We start from the raw sequence: 24812 nt of genomic DNA on the forward strand, positions 1-24812 counted from the left end.
CCCTGTTATTGATATAGATGGCACCTATAGCCAACAGATAGAGTTTATTGCAAGTGTCCCATGATATCGAACATTATTGTGCTTCTCTCTCATGTTATGAATACAAACTATATGTATTATTAGTCCTACTATCACAAAGCAAATCCATACTGTGTTCTAGACCAGTGGTTCTCAAACTGTGGGGTGGCACGAGGAGTCGGCACGGGTTCGTTTTTTAMATTTCAGGTACTCAGTCCGGCTTTAAACTTACTCTTGAAAGTTGTAATAGTAGAATGCACAAGGTGCAATTTCTAAATTGGGTAGTGCATCATCACTTCCTCTTGTCATGTCAGTCATTGTATGCTTATATATTTAGAGATATTTATAACTTGTCAGAAATGTCCAGATCAACTAGTCCATGTCAGATAAGTTAATTTTTATTTATGTTTTTTAGCCCATATTGTTGTAATTTTTTTGTCACTGAAATATCACATGAATACACATTAGACATGGCAAAATGTATAGAATTTAAAGAAAATAAGCTTTAAACCYGGGGAGGGGGGGCACGAGATGTTCCCCAATGCTGGAAGGGGAGGCCCGAGTGAAAAAGTTTGGGAACCCCTGTATAAACTACACTACCCCCTTGTGTTCATGAAAACTATGGAGCACAGGTGTTTGCCTTTCATTCTTTGTAATTATTCGTTTTCATCTTATTGAACTAATAGGCTACTGTGTTTGGGGTGTGCAGCCTATTGGTAGGCCTACTTTGAAATGTATTCCCACCACAAAACGCCCGCGTGCCAATGTGGGCGCATGAATTCCGAAGTTTACCAAACAGGCACGGAAGATAGGGACACCGTGGGCGAGCGAGTGGGTTAGAGAGGCTATTCATTCACCCCTCGCTCCTTGGCCCCGATGTGCCCTTTTCGCTTGCCTCCTTTTATTTGTCCCGTCGGCAGAGCGAGCCGCTCGAATGGGTCCTTTGGAATGGAACGAAAAGAAGAGGCGAATGCAGCTGTGACGTGGGCGTTGTTGTTCCATTCACTGCGCTCGCTATGGCAACGGGGCAGAGGCCAGGGAAAAATGCGCCCCTTCTCTTTGGACAGCGTCGCGAGGAGAGAGGCAGCTGGAGGGGCCGTGACAGTTAATATCCCACTGCTCTGAGCGCAAGCCACCATAAATATACACAAAACAATGGTTTTCTCAAAATGTAACACTATAAAGACATTTTTTTTTGTATTAATTTCAAGGTGAAAAGATTATAGCCTGGTGAATATGAATATATTTGAACAAAAAAATAATAAACATTCGCACAAATGACATAGGCCTAGGCCATGGCTCTAATGCATGTATGCATTGTATGCATCGAGTTTGTGGATGTTTCTCATAAATAGATCAATACTATTCAGAATAAATTACCTCAATCGAATAAATGTTTATTGACTAGTTTTTTCCACTGAAATAGGCCTAAGAGGCTATCCACTCTTTCTCAGTCAACACCAGCTTTTCACTCTGCTCTGTTAGTCTGCAGCGGGACTGCCAGTATTGTTGGGGAGAGTGATAGGGGCTTCTATAGAATCTCCCGTGACCAATGAGCGGGGTGCTGTCAGGGGTAACAACATCTGTCAACCGTTCTTGGCCAATAAAGAGCTGAGCGAGGCGGACCTCAGGTGTGCGCCTCTACGTCCCCTTGGCACCGCGCCCGGGAGATCGAGAGCAAAACCTAGCTAGCTGCCCGGTGGCGGAAAATAGTAACTGTCAAAGGCAGCTCCTTTAACGACAGAGCTATCACTCCGGCTCCGAGAGTTATGGCGACCGCAGCGTCCAACCACTACAGTGTCCTGACTACCGCCAGCAGCGCGCCGCGGCAGCACTCGGAGTCCGGGAGCATGCAGCAGGCAGCGGTGTACAGGGACGCGCACACCYTGCTCCAGAACGACTACACTCTACCGGGCAGCGGTCATCCGCTTAGCCACGCTCACCAGTGGATCACGGCTCTGTCGCACGGGGACGGGGCTCCGTGGCCGTCGAGTCTCCTCGGAGAGCAGGACGTGAAGCCCATTCTGCAAAGCGACCGAGAGGAGCTCCAGAATTCCGCCAGTCTGCAGCAACAGCAACAGCGACACCCTCACCTAGCGCACCAGGCACATCACGACGCCAGGGCATGGCGAACAAGCACGGCCTCCACGCACATTCCCGGTATGGCTACATCTGATGGCCAGAGCCTGGTGTACTCCCAGTCTGGGTTCGGCCTGGGAGGACCAGAGCAGATGCACCACCACTCCCTGCAGGAGGAAGACCACCACAGCCACAGCCCACATCTGAGCGAGCATGGAGGCGGGGTACAGTCGTCCCTCTCGCACCACCAGCACGGGGGACACCCGGAAAACTCGGACGAGGACACGCCGACCTCGGACGACCTGGAGCAGTTTGCCAAGCAGTTCAAGCAGCGGCGCATCAAACTGGGCTTTACCCAAGCTGACGTGGGGCTGGCGCTGGGGACCCTTTATGGAAATGTATTTTCTCAAACCACTATCTGCAGATTCGAGGCGCTTCAGCTGAGCTTCAAAAACATGTGTAAACTCAAACCACTGCTTAACAAATGGCTGGAGGAGGCGGATTCCACCTCGGGGAGCCCCACCAGCCTGGATAAGATCGCGGCGCAGGGGAGGAAGAGGAAAAAGAGGACCTCCATCGAGGTGGGCATAAAGGGGGCTTTGGAGAGCCATTTTCTCAAAAGTCCCAAACCAGGCGGCGCGGAGATCACCTCCATAGCGGACAGCCTGCAGCTGGAGAAGGAGGTGGTGAGGGTTTGGTTTTGTAACAGGCGGCAGAAGGAGAAGAGGATGACGCCCATTGGAGGACAGTTACCGGGAACGGAGGACATGTATGGGGACACACCACCTCACCACGGCGCTCAAACCCCGGTACAATGACCTTARACCCGTTATAACACATGGACCCCTAAAGGATATGAATGTCCCCCTGTGTTTCTCTGTGCCTGACCAGTTAGCATTGGACCGTAGCCAGCCCAGTGCTAATGTTGGACCTATATGGAACACAGTGGGGATACCGAGTGTAAGAACTCGAGCACTACACCCCAGACACACAGAAATCGAGAGCTATGGGGAGTTTTCATGCAGTGGAGATGCGACACGCAATTTCTGGCTACATGGACCGTGGTTGGTGTGTGCTAACCAAAAAAGGTTCAATATCATTGACATCAAATCGATTTTATAGTCAAGGCGCCAATATGTCGTAATGTGTAAAAATAAAGACAGTATAGGCTGTGTGCACGAACCTACCCGCGGGAAACAGGCATAGAGATCGCAGCCGACAGTCGGTAAATAAACGCCATCTTTCCTTAATAACAAAAGCAACAGGGGTTTAACACGGTCGAAGCTCAATACACCTGCTGCACCATTAAATAAAAGCCAATACTATCACCAGCATATTATTATTAGGCCTATTGTTATTATCATGGTAGGTATTATTATAATAAACATTATTAGTCATGTTTCTATGACAAAGGCAAAGCATAGGCCTATAGGCTATAGGCTAATGTTTATTTACATAGAACAGGGTCATAACGTATGCCTGCATGGACACATGGGGACATGGGATATATTGACATGTATTTTGAGATATATTGAATCAAGTTCATTTCAATTCAACATGTCATGATTAGTTTCAGTTTTACTAACTATATTTGAATTGCAGTTTGTTAATTACCATACAATAGTAAACACAGCATATCCTGTACTGTAGACAACATATTTACCAAGGCACAATGTGTCAGTTATAGTCTATAATGTGGTCAGATTGTATCCCAATAATAAATAAATAAATATCCCCAAAATTAAAGTATCCATAATTTTTAATATATCATAAAATAGGCCTACATAATAATAATAATAATAATAATAATAATACAGTAATAATAATTGTGTATTGTGCATACCTTGCGAGGCACACACCATGTATGAAGTCAAAATTAATTTAATTTTCTCTTGACACCTCATGTCGTGTCCATCATGTGTACATTTCTGCGCGCCTGTTTACAGTAGCCTATGTGTTGTGTTTGTATATTTATTTGTGTTTCCAAAATCCTGTGATCAGAAAGACCGAGAGACTGTAAGGACCATACCATATCACTGAAGCCTGCCCTCTGCCTTCGTTTCGTAAGAAGATAATAACGGAATATATCTGTACCAGCTCTGTCTTCAGTGGCTCCAATTAATCTAGACAATGATTAATTCACCAAGAAGAATTGTTCGTGGGATGTAACTTACATTTGTTTTTGTATCGCTTTGTATGTTTGTTTGTTGAATTTTCTCTTGTCAGACCAGTGCCAAAGCACAAACACGTACGTGCACGTGCTCTTGTGCCGCTCAACTCGTGATATACATCTGACAGCTGCAGGGTTGGGGTCAACTTTGGCAATTCCTGGAGTCAAAATTGGTTCATTATTTCAAGAATTTCGATTAAAAATTGAATGGAATCAGGAGGAGGCTGATTCCGAATTTGAAATGGAATGACAGGAAATATAATTAAATTAATGGGAAATTCTCAACACACTGACATAAATTAGATAATTTGTATAGCTAATACTTGTGAACCAAATTGGTTTGAATAGCATTACATATTCTCGTTATTTACCTCAAAGTATAGGCATAACATCAACTTATATTATGTAGACTAAGGCACTTCAGTGAGATAATGTGACAAATAGCTATCAATATCACTTATACTCACCTGGCCTAGTGGCACTGATATACAAAACAACTATTTCACTCATCATTGCATGGAAAATGTAGCCTATAGGCTTAGCCTATTTATTGGCATCTGACTCATCTAACGCCTATGCGTATGAATTGTAAGCCTAATTGAAAAGGCTCCCTGGGAAAATTCAAATTGAGTAGGCCTGCACATTTAATACATTTAATACATTTAAGAATAGCTGAAATTAAATTTGTTTGAATTGTTTTTCCTGTCATTCAAATGTAAATTATTATTTTTCTTGACCATTCAAATTCAAACTCAAAATGCTGTATTGGATTTGAGTTTATCTAAGCATTCTGAATTGACCCCAACCCTGTGACTGATCAAATGAATGGGGAAAAGAAATCAATAATTGCACAATTTCTATATTATGTTTTTTTGTCATTAAAATGTATTTGTTTTTTTTATAATCCTTTTGTATTCTTCTCATGTTCTTTTAGCTTGACGAATGGATCACTACTGTCACGCACAACGCTGTACCAATAGTCTTGGCCGCGCGAGCCTGCATTACAACTATGGATTTTATAAATCTGTCTAGGTTGCACAAAATGTCCTTGAGCGGTTTCCGATAACTGTATATTATCGCTGATTTGCACACATTGTCTTGTGAAAATAAATCGTGTCATTACAGAAGTAGCCAGTCAATAACATATAGGCCTATACTAAGAATAACATTGTTTTTTAGCGTAATTTCTGTCTCCACAATTCCAGTCACCGTTTTTCTCATGTTGCACAGATGTAGGCCTACACATTAAACAATTGCGACAATTATAAAAACAATTCGCTTTTAGACGAAATATTGGTCTTTATGTAAAATWGATTATTAAAATATTTAAAGAAATATCCAAATAGCTTACCTGAAATGTTATTAGATTTCAGAAAAACAATACGCTATTACATAATGTAGACAAAGGAACCAAACTTTTGTGACCAGGGCTCAACAGACGGTCGGATAGCCTACACACATGTTAGAACGTAGACCCCTATTATTCTCACATTCAGCCGATAAAAATGTCATACTCGACAACCAATACATTAATGCGTTATTGAATATTGTGGTTGGTAAGGTATCACTTTCTGTAACTTTTACTTTCAAGAAGACTTGCCTAGTCAAATAAAGGTAAAATAAATACAGACTATTACATTTTGGGGGAAAAGTATAAATTAATTATAAGTGACTATACAAGTTTACTCTGACCGTCGGTGGGATTTCCCCAGTCACATTTTAATATTTGGGCTTATGCATTAAATATCATTCCACATTTTGAGAAGGCTATATGGTCAGCTTATGCGCATATTATTATTTTGTGGTGTGATGTAGGCWAGTTATTAGTTGTAAAGGAGTTTTTCTCGTCGAAAACATTCCTGATTCCTTTACTGCTTCAGGGTGTCCTATCCTTTTACTGTCAATGGTCCTACTGCCTCTGAGCAAAACACAGTGGGGTGCTGCTCTGTCAATCTCTGAAGCAGTCTCACAGTGCCATCTAGTGGACTGTACTGTGTGCTGCTCTAGGTTGGGGTTCTAGGTTGGGGTTCTTCTTTTTATCACTGAGCAAGTACATCTCTGTGATAGATGATCTCACCTTCTGACTCGCCCCTCTTTTTATTTCCTTGTAAAAGTCTGGAGTTCTGCAGTTGAGAGAAAGAGAGAGAGAGAGAGAGAGAGAGAGAGAGCATGCCCTCATAGGATAAGAATATATATATATATTTTTATTTAACCTTAATTTAACTAGGCAAGTCAGTTAATAAGAACAAATTCTTATTTACAATGACGGCCTACACCGGCCAAACCCGGACGACGCTGGGCCAATTGTGCGCCTCCCTATGGGACTCCCAATCACGGCCGGATGTGATACAGCCTGGATTCGAACCAGGTACTATAGTGACGCCTCTTGCACTGAGATGCAGTGCCTTAGACCRCTGTGCCACTCGGGAACCCAATATCCTAGATATTGGCAATAGGAAATGTATGTCCACACATAGCACAATAAATGAACAAATATACAGTTTTTAAAATGTGAAGGATATGGCTCTACTGTTTGTATGCATGTGTTCACGAGAGAGAGAGAGAGAGAGAGAGAGAGAGAGAGAGAGAGAGAGAGAGAGAAAGAGAAAAGAGAGAGAGAGAGAGAGAGAGAGAGAAGAGTGAAAAGAGAAAAGAGAAGTGTGCTTGTGTGTGTGTTTTAAAGGAGAAGAGACATTAGAGGAAAAAAAACATTGAGAAAAGAGATGGAGTGTGAATGTGTTTGTGGAGAGCAGGAAAATGAAGAGAAGAGAGAGTGTGTGTGTGTATAAACCCATCTCTCTGGAGGAGCCTGCTGCCTGGATTCTGCATATCAGCAGGCGACATCTGCCCTGCTCCAGGCCCTCACGCTCCTACAGGCATCCTCGCATTATTCATATCACACACACACACACAACAACACACACACACACACACACACACACACACACACACACACACACACACACACACACACACACACACACACACACACACACACCACACACACACACACACAACACACACACACACACGCATCGCTTGCGCACACACACAACACACACAACACACACACACACACACACACACAACACACAACACACACACACCACACACACACACACACACCACACACACACACCACACACACAACACCACACACACACACAGGCACGTTCGCTCCTCCGGCACACACATACACAGAAGCACGTCCGTCCCCCACCACCACACATACGTGTGTGCTCCTAGGCACGTGCCACACATCACACACTTGCACACACACAAAACACTTACACCACTCGAGTCCTCTGCCGCTGGCTCCAGCAGTGGAGAATTCCATCTCACTCACGGGGCCTTTAGAGTAATTAGGGATTCTGCCCCAATCCATTGTATGAACTGGATTTCCCATTCCAAAAGTGAGGCGAGACATGAGAGGAGAGGCTACCCACATCTATGTGGAGAGACCCTCAATGGATTTCAACACAATATGGCTACAGACTGAAAATGAGCCCAAATCCTCCAAATCTTATTTTCCAGCGCTATATTCTTTGGCTTTCTTTTTTTGTTTGTCTGTTTTCTGTCTATTTTCCATTATTCCCCTGCTCTGTCTTCCATTATACTCCTGCTCTGCTTTCAATCCCGTCTTCTTCCATTATCCACTGCTCTGTCTTTCATAACCCGCTGCTCTGTCTTTCATTAACCCCTGCTCTGTCTTTCCATTATCCCTGCTCTGTCTTTCCATTATCCCCTGCTCTGCTCTTCCATTATCCCCTGCTCTGTCTTTCCATTATCCATGCTATGTCTTTCCATTATCCCCTGCTCTGTCTGTTTTCCATTATCCACTGCTCTGCTTTTCATTATCACTGCTCTGTCTTTCCATTATCACTGCTCTGTCTCCATTATCCCATGCTCTGTCTTCCATTATCCCCGCTCTGTCTTTCCATTATCCCCTGCTCTGCTTATCATATCCCTGCTCTCTCTTTCATTATCTCCTGCTCTGTTTTCCATATCCCCTGCTCTGTCTTACCCTCTCTCTTGCACCCTCCATCCCTCACACACACAAACAGACACAAACAAAAGAGCAAAAAAGACTAATCCTCTCTTATGTTCGTTGGCTTAGTATTGTCTTAGCACATTGAGAGGGACAGAGACAGATGTGTGTGTGGTGATAACACACATTGAATAGATAAAACTTAAGTGATTATAAGATGATGTCTACGGGACCTATGGAGTTGTACGATGTTGATCCCCTAGATGCTGATTGAGAGATACAGAATACAGAGAGCAGAGAGAGAGATTACAGAAGAGACAGAAGACAGAGACAGAGAGAGAAAGAGAGAGACAGATACCAACAGAGAGAGAGAGAGGAAGAGAGGAGAGAGAGAGAGATTGACAGAGTGACAGAGAGACACAGAGAGACACAGAGAGAGTGAGATGCAGAGACAGAGAGCGAGAGAGAGATAGAGATTGACAGAGAACATTAATGACAGAAGAGACAGAGTACAGAGACAGAGAAGACAGAGATACAGAGACAGAGATTGACAGAGAGACAGAGACAGAGAGAGGGAAACAGCGATAAAGAGGACAGAGATAGAAAGAGAGAACAGAGAGAGAGAGAGAGAGAGAGAGAGAGGAGAGAGAGAAGAGAGAGAGAGAGAGAGAGAGAGAGAGAGAGGAGAGAGAGAGAGAGAGGAGAGAGAGAGAGATGAGAGAGAAGAGAGAGAAGATTGACAGAGAGGACAGATACAGAGAGACGGGGAGAAGAGACTGACAGAGAGCAGAGAAGGATGAGAGAGTCTTACAAGGGAGACAGAGATACAGAGACAGAGAGACAGAGATAGAGATAGAGATAGACAGAGAGACAGAGAGAGAGATTGACAGAGACAGAGAGAGAGAGAGATTGACAGAGAGAGAGACAGAGATCCAGAGAGAGTGAGAGAGACAGAGACAGAGAGACAGATAGACAGAGAGACAGAGATACAGAGACAGAGAGAGATAGAGAGAGAGCGAGATACAGAGAAATAGAGAGAGAGCGAGATACAGAGAAATAGAGAGAGAGAGAGAGAGAGAGAGAGAGATACAGAGGGATTGACAGAGATACAGAGACAGAGAGAGAGATAGATTGACAGAGAGACAGAGATAACGAAAGTCAGACAGTACGGTACCGATAGACACTCAGGGAGAGTAAGCAATCCTATATATGATGCCACACAGACGTAAAACACAATAAAAACAAAAACAGGGTAAAATTTTCACAGCTGTTTTTTATGAAATATTATGAATAACAGATTTTCACACAGCCACCCACCTCTAGTTATCATACGTTCATAGGAAGTTATTATCTATTATGTTACAGAGTTTTTATTGTAGCTCATGTACATGTTTTGTTTTTATTTCTCGCTCACCTATTACATTACCCAGTATACAGKCTGGGTACAAGTGTTTCAGCCAATGATCTATATATACACTAGAACACTAAAATACACAAGATGACTGTGTTGACACCACCCTGCCTTCATCTTGGCACTCCCCTACCGTTGTAAAAATATTTTGGGAGCTAGAAATGCATTTCTTAATGTCATTTGTTTTTGCCACATCTATTCTATTAAAGACACCTTGATGCATACTTTTACATTATATTATGTGAGCTAAACATAAAAATGTTAGATAAAAAAATACATAAAACATATTCATTAAATTATCATTTGTAGAGATTACTAATGTTACTGTCCCCACTACAACATCAAAATACTTAAATACATGCAATTTTGTCCTTCAAACATTTAATTGAAATATTGTAGAATTTAATTCACTCCTATGGAGGACTGCTTCTACTGGGGAGTACCAATATGGCCGACCAGTGTCTTTAAAGCCTCTCAATGGCCAATACATAGCATCAGCAATCCAGGGTATATATACATCATTGGTTTAAGCACACAACACAGACTGACTATGTAATAGATGGCTGGGTTGTTAAGCAACAAAACCGATGAGGGTGCAACTCTGGGGCAAAACAACTGTCAACTCCAAAGGATTATTGACAACATGTAAACTATATTTAGTCTCCAAATGTTTATTGAAAACATACATTTGCACAATAAGCACTTGTTGTTTATCAAATATATTGTTACAGTTGTTGGTTAGCTACTTAGCAAAATTGAGCCATATTAGCTTAGATGTGACATAAGTCAAAACACCTCAAAACAAGACATGGTATCAAGAACAAGATACAACTATCTGAAACAATCTGCCTACGATTGCCCACATGGCAGCTTCTTGTCATTGTTGCTACAGTAGCTATYTGACCATTCAGAATCAGGCAACCTGTCTATATGGCTCTAGTGGTCTAATAGCACAGATCTCGTCAAGGAAGTGACACAATAGAGCTGAACTCTGACCCCTTACCTTGACTATCTAGAATGGAGAAGGACAAAGCTGCCCATAGACACTGTCAAGGTTGTGTTCCCATCCCTCATGGTTAAGGTTAGAATTGGAGAAGAGGCAAGGTGATCCTAGATCTATGCCTATGGGCAACTTCTACCTTAAGAGTTATCTGTAGGGGCTTTCCGAGWKGCGCAGCAGTCTAAGGCACTGCAGTGTTGCGGTGTCACCAAAGCCTGGGGTTTGATCCCAGGCTGTGCCGCAACCAGCCGTGACCGGGAGTCCCATACGGGGGCACACAATTGGCCCAGCGTGGTCCGGGATAGAGGAGGGTTTGGCTGGGGGAGCCTTACTTGGCTCATTTATTGACTCCTTGTGGTGTGCCGGGCACCTGCAGGGTGATTTGGTGTTTCCTTCGACTCATTGGGGTAGCTGGCTTCCGGGTTAAGCGAGCGGGTGTTAAGAAACGTGGCTTGGCAGGTCATGTTTCAGACCTTCGCCTGTCCTGAGCCCGTTGGGGAGTTGCAGTGATGAGACAAGTTTGGAATCATGAAATTGGGGAGAAAAAGGTGGTAAAAAATGTTATTTAAAAAAAAAAGGTTTATTAAAAAGCTAGCAGTTGAAAAATAAAAGTTTTTACTGCATTATTTGAGCTTAGAGTGTACATTGAGGGGAATTTTGCAAGGGAAAATATTTGTTTAGGGAATTTTCAAAATACTTTCAATATTGTTAATTTCCATGAGGACTATGCCTGGAAATGCCCTTGTCCGGAGCAAATTCTTCAAATTTCAAACATTCCAAAAAAGTGGTTAAAATAAAAAATGGCAATAATGGATAATAACTGRAAAATGATCTTATGTAGTTTCTTTCAATAGCCCTCTGTGACTTTAAATAATATTTCTCTGTGATTCCTAAAACTGTGAACTGTGATTCCTAAAAGATGTGTACRGAGATTTGGTGTACTCAGTCAGATTTGTCTAAAATCCTAAATGAATCAGGAATGAGCAGGGTCAGCTCTACCCTTATTCATGTCCTCATTACATGTAGTGCAACAGGACCACTCATGGTCTGTAAAGTTCTCTACAAACAATATTGTTAACTCTGTCAAAGTGTTGAAATATCTTATAGAATAGTTGTGTTTTTATTGGGCATTTTCAAATAAATTATTTTCCATATTTTACAAATGTTTGTATTGAGCTTTTATATCTAAAGACAAAAATGTGTCTGTTTTGAGTATCTGTTCTCAACTCAGTCAGTGGTCTGTCAACTCCGTCATTGATGTAGTCAATATGATTATTTGATCAATATTCTGGAAGAATATTTGTATCATTGTTCTGCAACATATGCTTAAACAATTGATGTATCTGCTGTGCTGGACCTAAGGGATAATATTTGCTTTATAAATGTTGTTTTATGTTCTAAATCTAGAAAAACATGCCAAAATGCTAATGAAATTAGCCAAGCATTTAGTAGTGCTATAAAACAAAACAGTTTKGAGGTTGRTATGACATATTTGAATAATCTAATGTTAGAATTAAACAATCAAGGCCATTAAACACTAAAAAGATAAGAGGACCAAGGCACTTTTCATATAATTCATTAAAATACCTTTATTTGTATGGCATGTTTAATGGAAACAAAGATTCAAAACTTCAAAGATACGATAATACAATGTCCTCTTTTGAACAGCATTTTCCAATCAACCCTGATTTGCAGAGGGAGTGGTAACACAATTCATTGGACAACACCCAGTAAGCAATACTATACACATTAAAAAGATCACCTAGTGTACTATAAATTAGATGGCTCATATTCAAGGTTAGAACCACTTTTCTAGGGGTTCTGATGCTTCTAGCCTTGATTTGCATTTTGATTGGACTTTTTAATGGTTATAGTATTGCTTACTAGTTGTTGTCCAATGAATTATGTAATCACTCCCTCTTCAAAACAGGGTTGATTGGAAAATGCTGTTCAAAAAATGACATTGTATTATCATATCTTTGTACTCCCTGACAAACGGCTATGCAGCCGAAACGCGTCAGAGTTTTTAATCTTTGTTTCCATTGAACATGCCATACAAATGAAGGCATTTTAATTAATTATATGAAGAGTGCCTTGGTCCTCCTTTCTTTTTGATGACCAATTTACCCCTTTTACCAAAGAGCACCTTCTGTCTACCAAAATGTACTATTGTGTACCTTAGCAGCGCTTCCCTTCCTTATTTTTTTCTAGAAATTAAACACTTGTTGGACAATAGTTGCAAAAATGAAATGCCTTTTATGGTGTCTGACAGAGTTGACATACACTGAGCATACAAACCATTAAGAACCCCTGCTCTTTCCATGATACAGACTGACCCGTGCATCAATCTAAGTCACATTATCAAAACATCCCCATCAAAATGTGTCAGTTTAAGATAGATATCAGGTTTCCTGCATGGGCTACGTCTCAATCCACCACATCTGCCTATGTCGGCCTTCCGCATCTGCAATGGAAGGTGGCCGAGGTACAGCCATCTTTATCAGATCATGAAACATCTTAAAAATCGGTCTTCTCACGAAAACCTCTGTAGCCTCCGAATGGTTACAAACTCTTATGACCAATCTATGGAAAGGGGAGACTCTCACGAACACGACAGTGTCTCAGTTTTGCTCTAGGACCATCACTCATCTGACTGTAACCCAAACAAACGCATGGAAGTATTAAGGTAGTTTTGTGCCTCAAAAAATAAGGGGTTAAATATGTGAAGAAAATAAAATATATATATATTTCCAGAGCGTTCTTATATCTCCTAGATGTAGGACAGACACTTCAAATCCTTATTATTTATATTTTTACTGTCATTTTTTGCCATTTATAAAGGTGTTATTTAATGTGTTTCAATGGGCTATGGTAGAAAAGGCCAAATTCAATATTTTATCAAATAATATTTTTTATAATGATCCATGGTATGATCATCTTAAAACAATTCCATATGTTAGATTAGTACCCCCAGAAATAATAATTTGCAGGGGGGGGATTGGGGACCCACAAAGCTGCGGGTGTGTTTGCTACGCCAGTGTACTAGATAATGGACATAAGCATGCCCCAATGAAACTCACAGGTCATTTGGTAGTTGGGTTTAGACTCAAGCCTTAGACTCAAGCCTAAACCCAACTACCAAAGTTCAGCATTCATCAAACAGTTCAGCATTGTTAGTTCAGCATTCATCAAACATTACTTGAACATGTCACGATTCTGGCAACCATTAAGAGAGGTTTGCTTCAGGTTGAGATTTAGATTATAACACAGTTCTGACAAACCAATGGCAACCCAGTTCCAGTAGAATAAGAGGACTGCACACAACAGAGACGTACATTCACACTCCGCTCTTTACCGTATTCAAATAGGAGAGAATCTGAACAAACACCTCATTGGCAGCAATAGAACAAAAGTACAAAAATATAAGAAAATAAATAGCTGCATTACTAATAGTGTCAAATAATGCCTCATTATAACATCCCCTCCAAATGTAAACCAACAGAATCAATAAACATGAATACACAAAACAAATAGAAAACAAATCATTAGAAAACAAATAAATAGAAAATAAATAATGTACATGTAAATACATAAATAATATGCTTTCACTGGCTTAAAAGGTAAACACCAAGGACTTACAGTAAATCCATAAGGCTGTGTCTCTCACATGGCTCTAATAAGTGAAGGCAAGAAACATGCAGACAGGGTATAGGGACACAGACAGTGACAGACTGATGCATCATCTACACACAAAGGCTTATGTATCACTGTGTAAATTCACACCGTTTTACCCCATATAGAGGACTCTGTTTTGTAGTAAGATGTGGTCTGAGCACTTTAGCCTTTCAGGAGAGTAAACTTCTTAATAAGGTTTGCAGAGGATCTTCATCATATCATCATAAACATCACCATCATAACCATTACAATCATCATCTTTTCCATACTAACGTCTACACCTGCCCTGAAGAGAACCCAATACTTCACTACTCATTCATTACTATTCTCTGCTGCGACCGAACAGATGAGAGTCCTGTCTCTGTGTGTTCTACTGTGGCCATGCATCTGTATCTGTGTCTGTATCTTTATATGTGTCTGTGTCTGTGCCTGTATCTGTGTCTGTGTCTGTATCTGTATCTGTGTCTGTATCTATGTCTATATCTGTATCTGTGTCTGTGTCTATATCTGTATCTGTGTCTGTATCTTTATATGTGTCTGTGTCTGTGCCTGTATCTGTATCTGTGTCTGTGTCTATATCTGTATCTATATCTGTATCTGTATCTGTATCTGTGTCTGTATCTNTCTGTATCTATGTCTATATCTGTATCTGTGTCTATATCTGTGTCTGTATCTGTGTCTATATCTGTGTCTGTGTCTGTATCTGTATCTGTGTCTGTATCTATGTCTATATCTGTATCTGTGTCTATTTCTGTGTCTGTATCTGTGTCTATATCTGTGTCTGTATCTGTGTCTGTATCTGTATCTGTGTCTGTATCTATATCTATATCTGTATCTCTGTCTGAATCTGTGTCTGTATCTGTGTCTGAATCTGTATCTGTGTCTGTATCTGTATGTGTGTCTGTATCTGTATCTGTGTATGTATCTGCATCTGTATCTGTGTCTGTATCTGTACGTGTCTGTATCTGCGTCGGTATCTGTATGTGTGTCTGTGTCTGTATCTGCGTCTGTATATGTGTCTGTATGTGTGTCTGTATCTGTATCTGTGTATGTATCTGTATCTGTATCGGCGTCTGTATCTGTGTCTGTATATGTGTCTGTATATGTGTCGGTATCTGTATGTATCTGTATGTATATGTGTCTGTATGTATCTGTGTATGTATTTGTGTATGTATCTGTCTGTATCTGTATGTATATGTGTCTGTATCTGTATGTATCTGTGTATGTATATGTGTATGTATCTGTACGTGTCTGTATCTGCGTATGTATCTGGGTATGTATCTGTATGTGTGTCTGTGTCTGTATCTGTGTATGTATCTGTATCGGCGTCTGTATCTGCGTCTGTATCTGTGTATGTACAGTGGGGAGAACAAGTATTTGATACACTGCCGATTTTGCAGGTTTTCCTACTTACAAAGCATGTAGAGGTCTGTCATTTTTATCATAGGTACACTTCAACTGCGAGAGACGGAATCTAAAACAAAAATCCAGAAAATCACATTGTATGATTTTTAAGTAATTAATTTGCATTTTATTGCATGACTTAAGTATTTGATCACCTACCAACCAGTAAGAATTCTGGCTCTCACAGACCTGTTAGTTTTTCTTTAAGAAGCACTCCTGTTCTCCACTCATTACCTGTATTAACTGCACCTGTTTGAACTCGTTACCTGTATAAAAGACACCTGTCCACACACTCAATCAAACAGACTCCAACCTCTCCACAATGGCCAAGACCAGAGAGCTGTGTAAGGACATCAGGGATAAAATTGTAGACCTGCACACGGCTGGGATGGGCTACAGGACAATAGGCAAGCAGCTTGGTGAGAAGGCAACAACTGTTAGCGCAATTTATAGAAAAGGAAGAAGTTCAAGATGACGGTCAATCACCCTCGGTCTGGGGCTCCATGCAAGATCTCACCTCGTTGGGGCATTCAAGTGATCATGAGAAAGGTGAGGATTCAGCCAGAACTATCACGGGCAGGACCTGGTCAATGACCTGAAAGAGGCTGGGACCACAGTCTCAAAGAAAACCATTAGTAAAACACTACGCCCGTCAAGGATTAAAATCCTGCAGCGCACACAAGGTCCCTTTGATCAAGCCAGTGCATGTCCAGGCCCGTCTGAAGTTTGCCAATGACCATCTGGATGATCCAGAGGAGGAATGAAGAAGGTCATGTGGTCTGATGAGACAAAATAGAGCTTTTTGTCTAAACTCCACTCGCCCGTGTTTGGAGGAAGAAGAAGGATGAGTACAACCCCAAGAACACCATCCCAACCGTGAAGCATGGGAGTGGAAACATCATTCTTGTGGGATACTTTTCTGCAAAAGGGACAGGACGACTGCACCGTATTGAGGGGAGGATGGATGGGGGCCATGTATCGCAAGATCTTGGCCAACAACCGCCTTCCCTCAATAAGAGCATTTGAAGATGGGTCGTGGCTGGGTCTTCCAGCATGACAACACCAAAAACACACAGCCAGGGCAACTAAGGAGTGGCTCTGTAAGAAGCACCTCAAGGTCTGGAGTGGCCTAGCCAGTCTCCAGACCTGAACCAATAGAAAATCTTTGGAGGGAGCTGAAAGTCCGTATTGCCCAGCGACAGCCCGAAACCTGAAGGACCTGGGAGAAGGTCTGTATGGAGAGTGGGCCAAAATCCCTGCTGCAGTGTGTGCAAACCTGGTCAAGAACTACATGAAATGTATGATCTCTGTAATTGCAAACAAAGGTTTCTGTACCAAATATAAGTTCTGCTTTTCTGATGTATCACAATACTTATGTCAGCAATAAAATGCAAATTAATTACTTAAAAATCATACAATGTGATTTTCTGGATTTTTGTTTTAGATTCCGTCTCTCACAAGTTGAAGTGTACCTATTTGGATAAAAATTACAGACCTCTACATGCTTTGTAAGTAGGAAAACCTGCAAAATCGGCAGTGTATCAAATACTTGTTCTCCCCACTGTATCTGTGTCTGTATATGTGTTGGTATCTGTCTGTATCTGTCTGTATATGTGTCTGTGTCTGTATGTATCTGTGTATGTATATGTGTATGTATCTGTGTATGTATCTGTGTCTGTATCTGTATGTATCTGTGTCTGTATCTGTATAGGGTCAGCTGTAAGCACCCAGCCTGAATAAATGGTCTACGCCTCAAAATCAACTCATGAGGTACGATGACTCATTGATGCACCATATGGACAGAATTCTACACCCTCTGTTACACGCACACACGCACACACGCACACAGGACCCACAAGCGTCTGCTGAATGACAAACACTTGTAATGTCCACATCTCACCATCATACACCATACATCAGCGATGCACTAGAAATAGAAAGATTAGAGTAGACTGTTTCACTATTCCACATACTGTAGCCTACTATTAAATAAGACTGGCAATCAACACTGTGGATTATAGTAGTTGTTTCATGCATAGCACAGAGTGAATTGATGCTATAAGTAACAATGGCCATTCTATTCCTTCTATTTCTAGAATCAATTCATTCTAAAAGGGGAGTAGACACGCCATGTATTTGATGAGAACAGAGAGGCTGAGCAAAGGCCTAACAGTTATTTTCAATCTATTGCATCTTTGTGCGCTTTCTCTGGCCTGAGGCACACACACACACACTGCATCACAATAAACATTAAAACAGGCCAGCGTAGAAACGTAGATAACAGATAACCAGCAGGGTAGTGTGATTTTCATTGGCACCTATTAGCCATGCACCTCCAAGTATATCTAGTCTATTTAGTCTATTTCTACATGGGTGTTTCATCCGCTCTCAATGGCTGAATGTACATACACACAACTAAAGATCTCAAGTAGCCTCCTCTCCTCCTCTTCTTCATCTGAGGTGAAAGAATTGGACAAGTGGAATAAAGTTCCAGTAAGCATCCACCATATTGCTTTCACCAATCCAATGTTTTCAGATCTGTGCAGATGAAGGAGAGGAGACGAGGAAAGGAAGCCACTTTAGATTATTGAGATGTCCCCTCAATCCACAGTATCTGAAGCTCGCCCTCAACATCAATGACCATTCTACAAAGGACTGAGGAAATACTCAATGATGGGTTAAGACCTGACTGCAGATGCAAAGTGTCAGTCATCTGGGTAGAAATAGATGCATTAGAATTCCTAAAACCTAGACCAGCACAAGGGGTTAGTTGAAGGTCACCAGGAAGTTTGGTCATATCAAACAAGCACTGAGAGGTTGTACAGAAGAACCACACAGAGTATTTACATTATATGACATTGGGATAATATATATAATTTGCAGGCTATCTATACTATTTATACTCATATCGAACTGTACTCATTCACATCTTGCCTGAACAGTTCCCCACATATCATATATAATATCAATATAATGACTCATATTTTGCAAGGATGCAAGTCAGGGGGTCAGTATGTCAAACACACATGGTTGGGGCAATGCAGCTCAATTGGGGAACACAGGTAACACACACACGGTTGCCATGGTAAGAGCAACTCGACAACAGGAAMCTGGGCGACAGGTGTTGACGTCACCCAGGTGGAGGAGTTTCTCAGTGATTGCGTCATTAACTCCTGATCTCTCTTTCGCAACTCTTTTCTCCATCCCTCTCTCTTTCCCTTTTATCTCTTTCAGGTTGATCTTTTCCTCTCTCTATCCCTCTTGGGCTCTTTCTCTATTGCTATATTACCCTTATTTTCTCTATCTTGCTATTCCTTTATCTCGATATTCAGTCTTTTGTTCCTCTAGCACATTGTGTGTAGAAGCTCTGATACCATCCCTCATTAGCACAGGCAACAACAGCCACTGGCAACAGAAATGCCCCCCAGTAGTTATTCCCTCCTCAACAGGTAGAGGGCACTGTATGGGGGCGGTGTGTGTGTGTTGTGTGTGAGTCATATGGCGGTCAACACTTGAGCTGCTCCATCTCGGAGCACTCCGTGTCCATGTCCGAGTCGTAGAGTGAGTGGCCCGTGAGGTCACTGTCTGGGGAGATTGTGTGTGTGTGTGTGTGTGTGTGAGGAGGACTGGCCTCATCCTGGAAGGTGTCTGTGCGGGAGTACAGCCCCAGGTCCTGGAGTTTGGACAGGGAGTCATCGTCCTCTGTGGTGTCATCATAACAGAAGTCCTCCAGATCAACGAACCACTCGGGCCAGAAGCGCCGGCGGATCCTCTCACAGTACATGGCCAGGTTGATCAGCTCGCCTGGAGGGGACAGGGTGGTTCAAAGGTTAACACAGATCAGCTGAGAATGGGTAAAAAATGTTTATTTTAATAATTAAAGGTGGAGTCTCTTCTAGAGTCTGATTTCTCTCAAGGTTTCTTCCTCATCGCTGTAACAAGATAAAAAAAAATAATAATAATTGCCTGGGATGTTCTTTCTGGGGAGTGATGCTAACCATGACAGGCAATGTGGTTGGTGGTTAGCTCACCTTTGATGAGCTGCTCTGGCCGTGTGCCCGGCAGGGTCCACATGGCAGGGGCTAGATGGCTGAACACAGTGGCGTCCACCATGGACAGCTTAGGACCCATCAGGTACTTCTTATCACCTACCCAGAGAAACACATCAAGAATCAGTGAGCGAAAAGAATGCTGTATGGAAACAAGAGCCATGGGGTAAAATGTGTACCGGAAATTAGTCCACATGGTGTAGTATCCATCTTTCACCAGAAGAGGACAGAGTTGTACAAGGCTGTTCCATCTAGCACTTGAAACTGGCCATAGTACTATATACCCGACAGAGGAGGCTGGTGGGAGGAGCTATAGGAAGACGGGCTCATTGTAATGGCTGGAATGGAATACATTGAACAGAGTCAAACCTGTGGTTTCCATATGTTTGATACCATTCCATCTTTACAATGAGCCTGTCCTCCTATAGCTCCTCTCACCAGCCTCCTCTGATACCCGAATAATCTATAAAACAACAAAGGAACCTACAGCTGGCTTTAGGCCTGGCCTAGATATGAAATGAAGCATGCTTCTAAGGCTGCAGATTGTACCTTGTGAAATGAGACRGGGATGATGATCTTTAGGACTAAGTGTGATCTTAATGATTATCTACAGTGTGCTCTACATACCGAGCAGGGTGGCCAGCGTCCGCATGTCTTTCTCCATCAGAGTGTAGACCTCCTCCTTGGTGAACCGTCCAATCCCGTGGCCGTACATCTCTCTCTTCACGATGCCGCCGGTCAGGTGACTCAGGATCCACTTGAGTAGGTCACTCAGCGGGCCGCTCACCGCCAGCATCTTCTGGGTCTCCTCCAGGTTGTCCACCCACTGACAGTACGCTATGGTCCTGTCATCACACACAGACCAGCAGAGATTTTCATTTGGCCTACAGCAGGGATCATCAACTAGATTCAGCCGCGGGCCGATTTGTTCTTGAGTGGATGGTTGGGGGCCGGAACATAAATACTAATCATTTGTAGACTGCAAATTGACAACAAGAAGCCCAAACAGATATAATATTTGAATAAAACATAATCGTTTCAAACCTTGCTTTCATTTGTATACGATCACATACAGTATATCTCTCTATCATGCTTGAGATTTTTGGAACAGATTTCCAAAATTAAAATCACTTGGAGCTGATTTGCTTGTGTTTTTTCAGTCTTTTATGTCCAACAATGATTATTTTTTATATAAACTTAGTTTTTTGGGGCTCTGGAGACTTGGAGGGGATAATAAAATTGCCAAATTCTCCACTGGGGGAGCCCTAGACCACAGTATCTCAAATCTATTTGCTGATATAACGTGTGCTCCCGACGGCACAGTTGGTTGGAGCATGCTGCTTGCAACACCAGGGTTTCAGGGTTTCATTCAAGGAACAGATTAGATATTATGGTTTGTGACACAATCACATTCACCAGTGTATCATATATYCTTCCCCAGTATCTAGTGGATGTCCTTCGGTAGTGTATGGAAGTGTCTCACCAGTAGAAGTGTTCCTCCACCATCTTAGTGACAGCCCGGGACACAGCCTTCTCCTGGGAACTGAGGTTCTTGTTGAGGCTCACGCCCAGCTTCTCCTCCAGGAAGTCGATGATGAACTCTGTACCAGACACCTGCTCCTGGTTGTACTCTATCCATGGCATCTTCCCCTGGGGAGACAGCTTCCCATCAAAGTAGTTCTGCATGACAGAGGGAGAGAGAGAAAGGAAAGAGGAAGAAGGAATTTCAATGGTCAGTTACTCTTCAATAGAAAATGACACAATCTTACATCAAATAATTCAACTAAGCACCAACCAAAACATCGCTCTCTCTTTCTCTGTCTCTCTCCCCCTCCCCATCTCTCACACACACACACACACACACACCTGGTAGGGCAGGTCTACCATCCGTAGGTAGGTTTCTATCTTGAGGCAGAAGGGGGAGAGGGAAGGGACACCACTCTTTGGCCTGGAGAACTGGTGAAGGATGATGGCATCTTTAGAGTTGAGCTCCTGTTCTTTCCTATGGACCAGCCAGGACAAGGCAGTGTGAGCTCCACATTCTAATTACTCCTGTTTAGACATTTTATTCAAAGCAACTTACAGTTAGGGCATAATTATATGCATGAATTGTGTGTGGGAAACAAACCATCAACTCTGATGTAGTAAGGCCATCCTCATGTAAGGCCATCCTCATATTGGATAAGTGGAATTTAAGTCCCAATTCAAATACACTGTAGACTATTTTACTATCTCTCGATATAGTGGAATTTAAGTGGAATTTAAGTCCCAATTCAAATACACTGTAGACTATTTTACTATCTCTCGACTACAGCCTGGTAGGCTGTAGTACACACGTTCATGACACATTCACCTGCAGGCGATTATAGGCTAATGATTAAATTGTAAAAACAAATTAAAAAAAGTAAATATTCTTAGATCTTATACATAAATCCCATGTGCAATAGTATGTCACGTTTTACAGCTATCTAGCACAGGGAGCATTGCACAAGACCCAGGCTGAAGCTCACTTCGGGCAAGGGCGCCATTGCCAACGGGACACTACAATGTCAAAACAATTAGGACACAACCGGATGAAATATTGCAAGACATTAACATGGCCACTGTAGCAGATAATATTACACGTTTGTACTGACCAACGTGGTCACAAGTTAAGTCGATTTGTAAGGAAGTTGCTAACTTCATGAAGGTGCTTARACGCGAGGGCAACGTCATTGCTGAAATTCCGAGGAGCTGTCCAGTTAGATGTGGTGCTGAAATGCCCACATGCCAACAACAAAAAAAGCGTTATGATCCCATTATCTATAGTGCAAATTGCTTCGGTATAATGACAATACAGGAAGAGTAAATCGTTTCAAAGTAACTACTTAGAGATCGATGTAGAATGGATCTTCATGACAGTTTTTTTTAAGTATGAAAGAGCACAGGCTGAACAAAAACAAACGCTACGTCATTGCTGAGTAGGCCTTGGGCTATTGTTGCTGCAGGTAACCCGATATGTTTTTGTAAGGACAGCAGCGACCGAAGTCAATACGTTATTTCAATAAAAATCTAGGGATTCTACAGCGAAGCTGCAGTTTCCCAGGTTATCAGATCGCCAATTTCTGTTAGCTCATGTCTATTTGGGCCTGGCTTCTCTCTTAATAATTATCTCACGAGCGAGGTTAGTAAAGGTCATYTTATCACAACCGCAGTGTTTTTCTACTGCAAGAGAGACAGAAAACGAGGAGACATCTTTGGCTTGGGTAAAGCCATATAACCAATATCACACATGTACTATCATCCCATGCCCTTGAGAAATTGTAAAGAAATGAAAGACAACCTTTGCAGCAATAAATATGATCTTMTTATTATTGTAATTACAATGAACAATCGCTAATAACATGCGTCTAATAGGTACATCACTAGAATACGAAGAGCCATAACGGCCGCATGACTCATTGGTTTATTTTTCCATAACGCGACTGAACATGGAATCTCATTCAAGAGGGCGGTTACATCACATTCACAATCCACCCACTCACGAATCCTTATTATCAACCTATTCCGCTCGTGCAGCGCTCAACTCGCCCAGATTAAGTAATATCATATATTGAAAATACAACAATAATATAGACATGTGATGTTCCTAAATAATGCCCAGGCACTACGGCAACSATTCATATTGATATCAATGCCAAGAGTAATTGACTGTAGACAAGCGTGTTCTGCATCTACAGTGTTATTGACAGGGCTCTGTTTTTTTGGTAGGCCTACCTGATGGCGAGCAGCTCGTGCAATAGATAGGCAGCGGTGGCGAGCAGAGCGCCCCCGGCCAGATAAAGCGTTTTCCGCCACCACGAGTCAGACCCAAGGGCCGACATGATCCCGCCGTAGTCCTGCAGAGGGTAGGCGATGATGTACCCATAAAACGAGAGCTGCTCATCGGAGCCGCCCAGACCGAAGGAGAAGCTCTGGTTCCGGCCAAGATCAACCACACACGAGCGCGTCCAGGCGAACCCGACGCGCCAGTACATTCTCTCGCTCAGTGGCCTCTTTCCGCCTTGCTTTGGCCGGTTTTGGCTTCATCAACGGGGGCTTCATGGGTGCCGAGGGGTCGTCGCGGTGCGGGATGTGACGAGGAAGAAAGTAACGGCCATCTCGCCTGGCGGTTATCCCCGCAGCGGGGTAGGCATCCTCCGCAGCGGATCGCCGCCGCTCTCTCTCTCTGYCGCGGATGAGGAGTGACGTCACGAAGGCTGTACCTTTGTGTATCAGCTCCTAGAGGCGGAGGGCAAAAACATCAATAAATACACCATGTTGCTCCAACAACAAACTCTGTTTTTGCAATAAGCTGGACAATACTACATTTCCTACCAATGTCAATGCAGTTGTCTAGGCTACGTTWATTTTTTTTACAGTAGTCCCAGTATAATGGACAGGTCTGCTTTGCAAGAATATATGTAACTAATMTGCATTACCTCTGCTTACCACTAGATGTCGCACTACAGCCACATACCTATTTCCTCAGAATGGTGGTGTAGCCAGCCTGTGACTTTGGCAGACTGACATATTTTTATGCAAGATGTTCAGTGCAGTGTGATAGAAACTTCCAGACCATTACACATTTCAAACAAGTCCAAACTAAACTCTCAATCATCTCAAAACTGTCTTCCTCTCCTTCATCTGTAATGATTTGCAAACAGCCAGTAGGTGAAAGTAATAGGGAGGATGACCACCAAGTCTGACTTCATCTTGACTTTCTTTTCACATCGGGGTATATGAAGCAAAATATAGGAGGAATTCACTATTGGGATGCCCCCAAAGAGAGGGGACTATTAGAATGAACACCCCCCAAAACATTACATTTCCATGCAATAGGACACAGTTGTGCTCTGAAGTCCCTTGACAAGCAGCTTTATTGTGTAAGGCATTCAAGCACCCGGTTCTGGACAGACATAACAAGAGAAACTCAACCCAAAACACTAATCACTCCCACTGTATTATTTACGGCACAGATAATATCAATATCCACAAGT

At 42.3% G+C, this 24812-nt stretch overlaps 2 protein-coding genes across 2 annotated transcripts; one reads left to right on the forward strand and one right to left on the reverse strand.

Moving 5' to 3' along the window:
- Nucleotides 1-1590: 1590 nt before the first annotated feature.
- On the forward strand, nucleotides 1591-5173 carry LOC111973180 (POU domain, class 3, transcription factor 2-like). Its single transcript, XM_024000448.3, has one exon. The coding sequence runs from the start codon at nucleotides 1788-1790 to the stop codon at nucleotides 2913-2915; it is 1128 nt and encodes a 375-aa protein (XP_023856216.1). The 5' UTR covers nucleotides 1591-1787; the 3' UTR covers nucleotides 2916-5173.
- A 12180-nt stretch (nucleotides 5174-17353) lies between these two features.
- Nucleotides 17354-24021, reverse strand: faxca (failed axon connections homolog, metaxin like GST domain containing a). Its single transcript, XM_023999474.2, has 6 exons — nucleotides 23551-24021; nucleotides 21661-21796; nucleotides 21278-21474; nucleotides 20422-20639; nucleotides 19777-19893; nucleotides 17354-19549 (listed from the first exon to the last, which is right to left on the reverse strand). The coding sequence occupies exons 1-6, from the start codon at nucleotides 23808-23810 to the stop codon at nucleotides 19251-19253; spliced, it is 1227 nt and encodes a 408-aa protein (XP_023855242.1). The 5' UTR covers nucleotides 23811-24021; the 3' UTR covers nucleotides 17354-19250.
- Between the last annotated feature and the right edge of the window lie 791 nt (nucleotides 24022-24812).

This window comes from Salvelinus sp. IW2-2015, linkage group LG14, assembly GCF_002910315.2.
Source record: "Salvelinus sp. IW2-2015 linkage group LG14, ASM291031v2, whole genome shotgun sequence".
NCBI lineage: Eukaryota > Metazoa > Chordata > Actinopteri > Salmoniformes > Salmonidae > Salvelinus > Salvelinus sp. IW2-2015.

Coding starts and splice junctions, on each gene's coding strand:
- faxca (XM_023999474.2), bottom strand. CDS start 23,810: ATGTACTGGCGCGTCGGGTTCGCCTGGACGCGCTCGTGTGTGGTTGAT. Junction 21,475..21,660: donor TGGTAGACCTGCCCTACCAG/GTGTGTGTGTGT, acceptor TCTGTCATGCAG/AACTACTTTGATGGGAAGCT. Junction 20,640..21,277: donor GTGGAGGAACACTTCTACTG/GTGAGACACTTC, acceptor GTGTGATGACAG/GACCATAGCGTACTGTCAGT.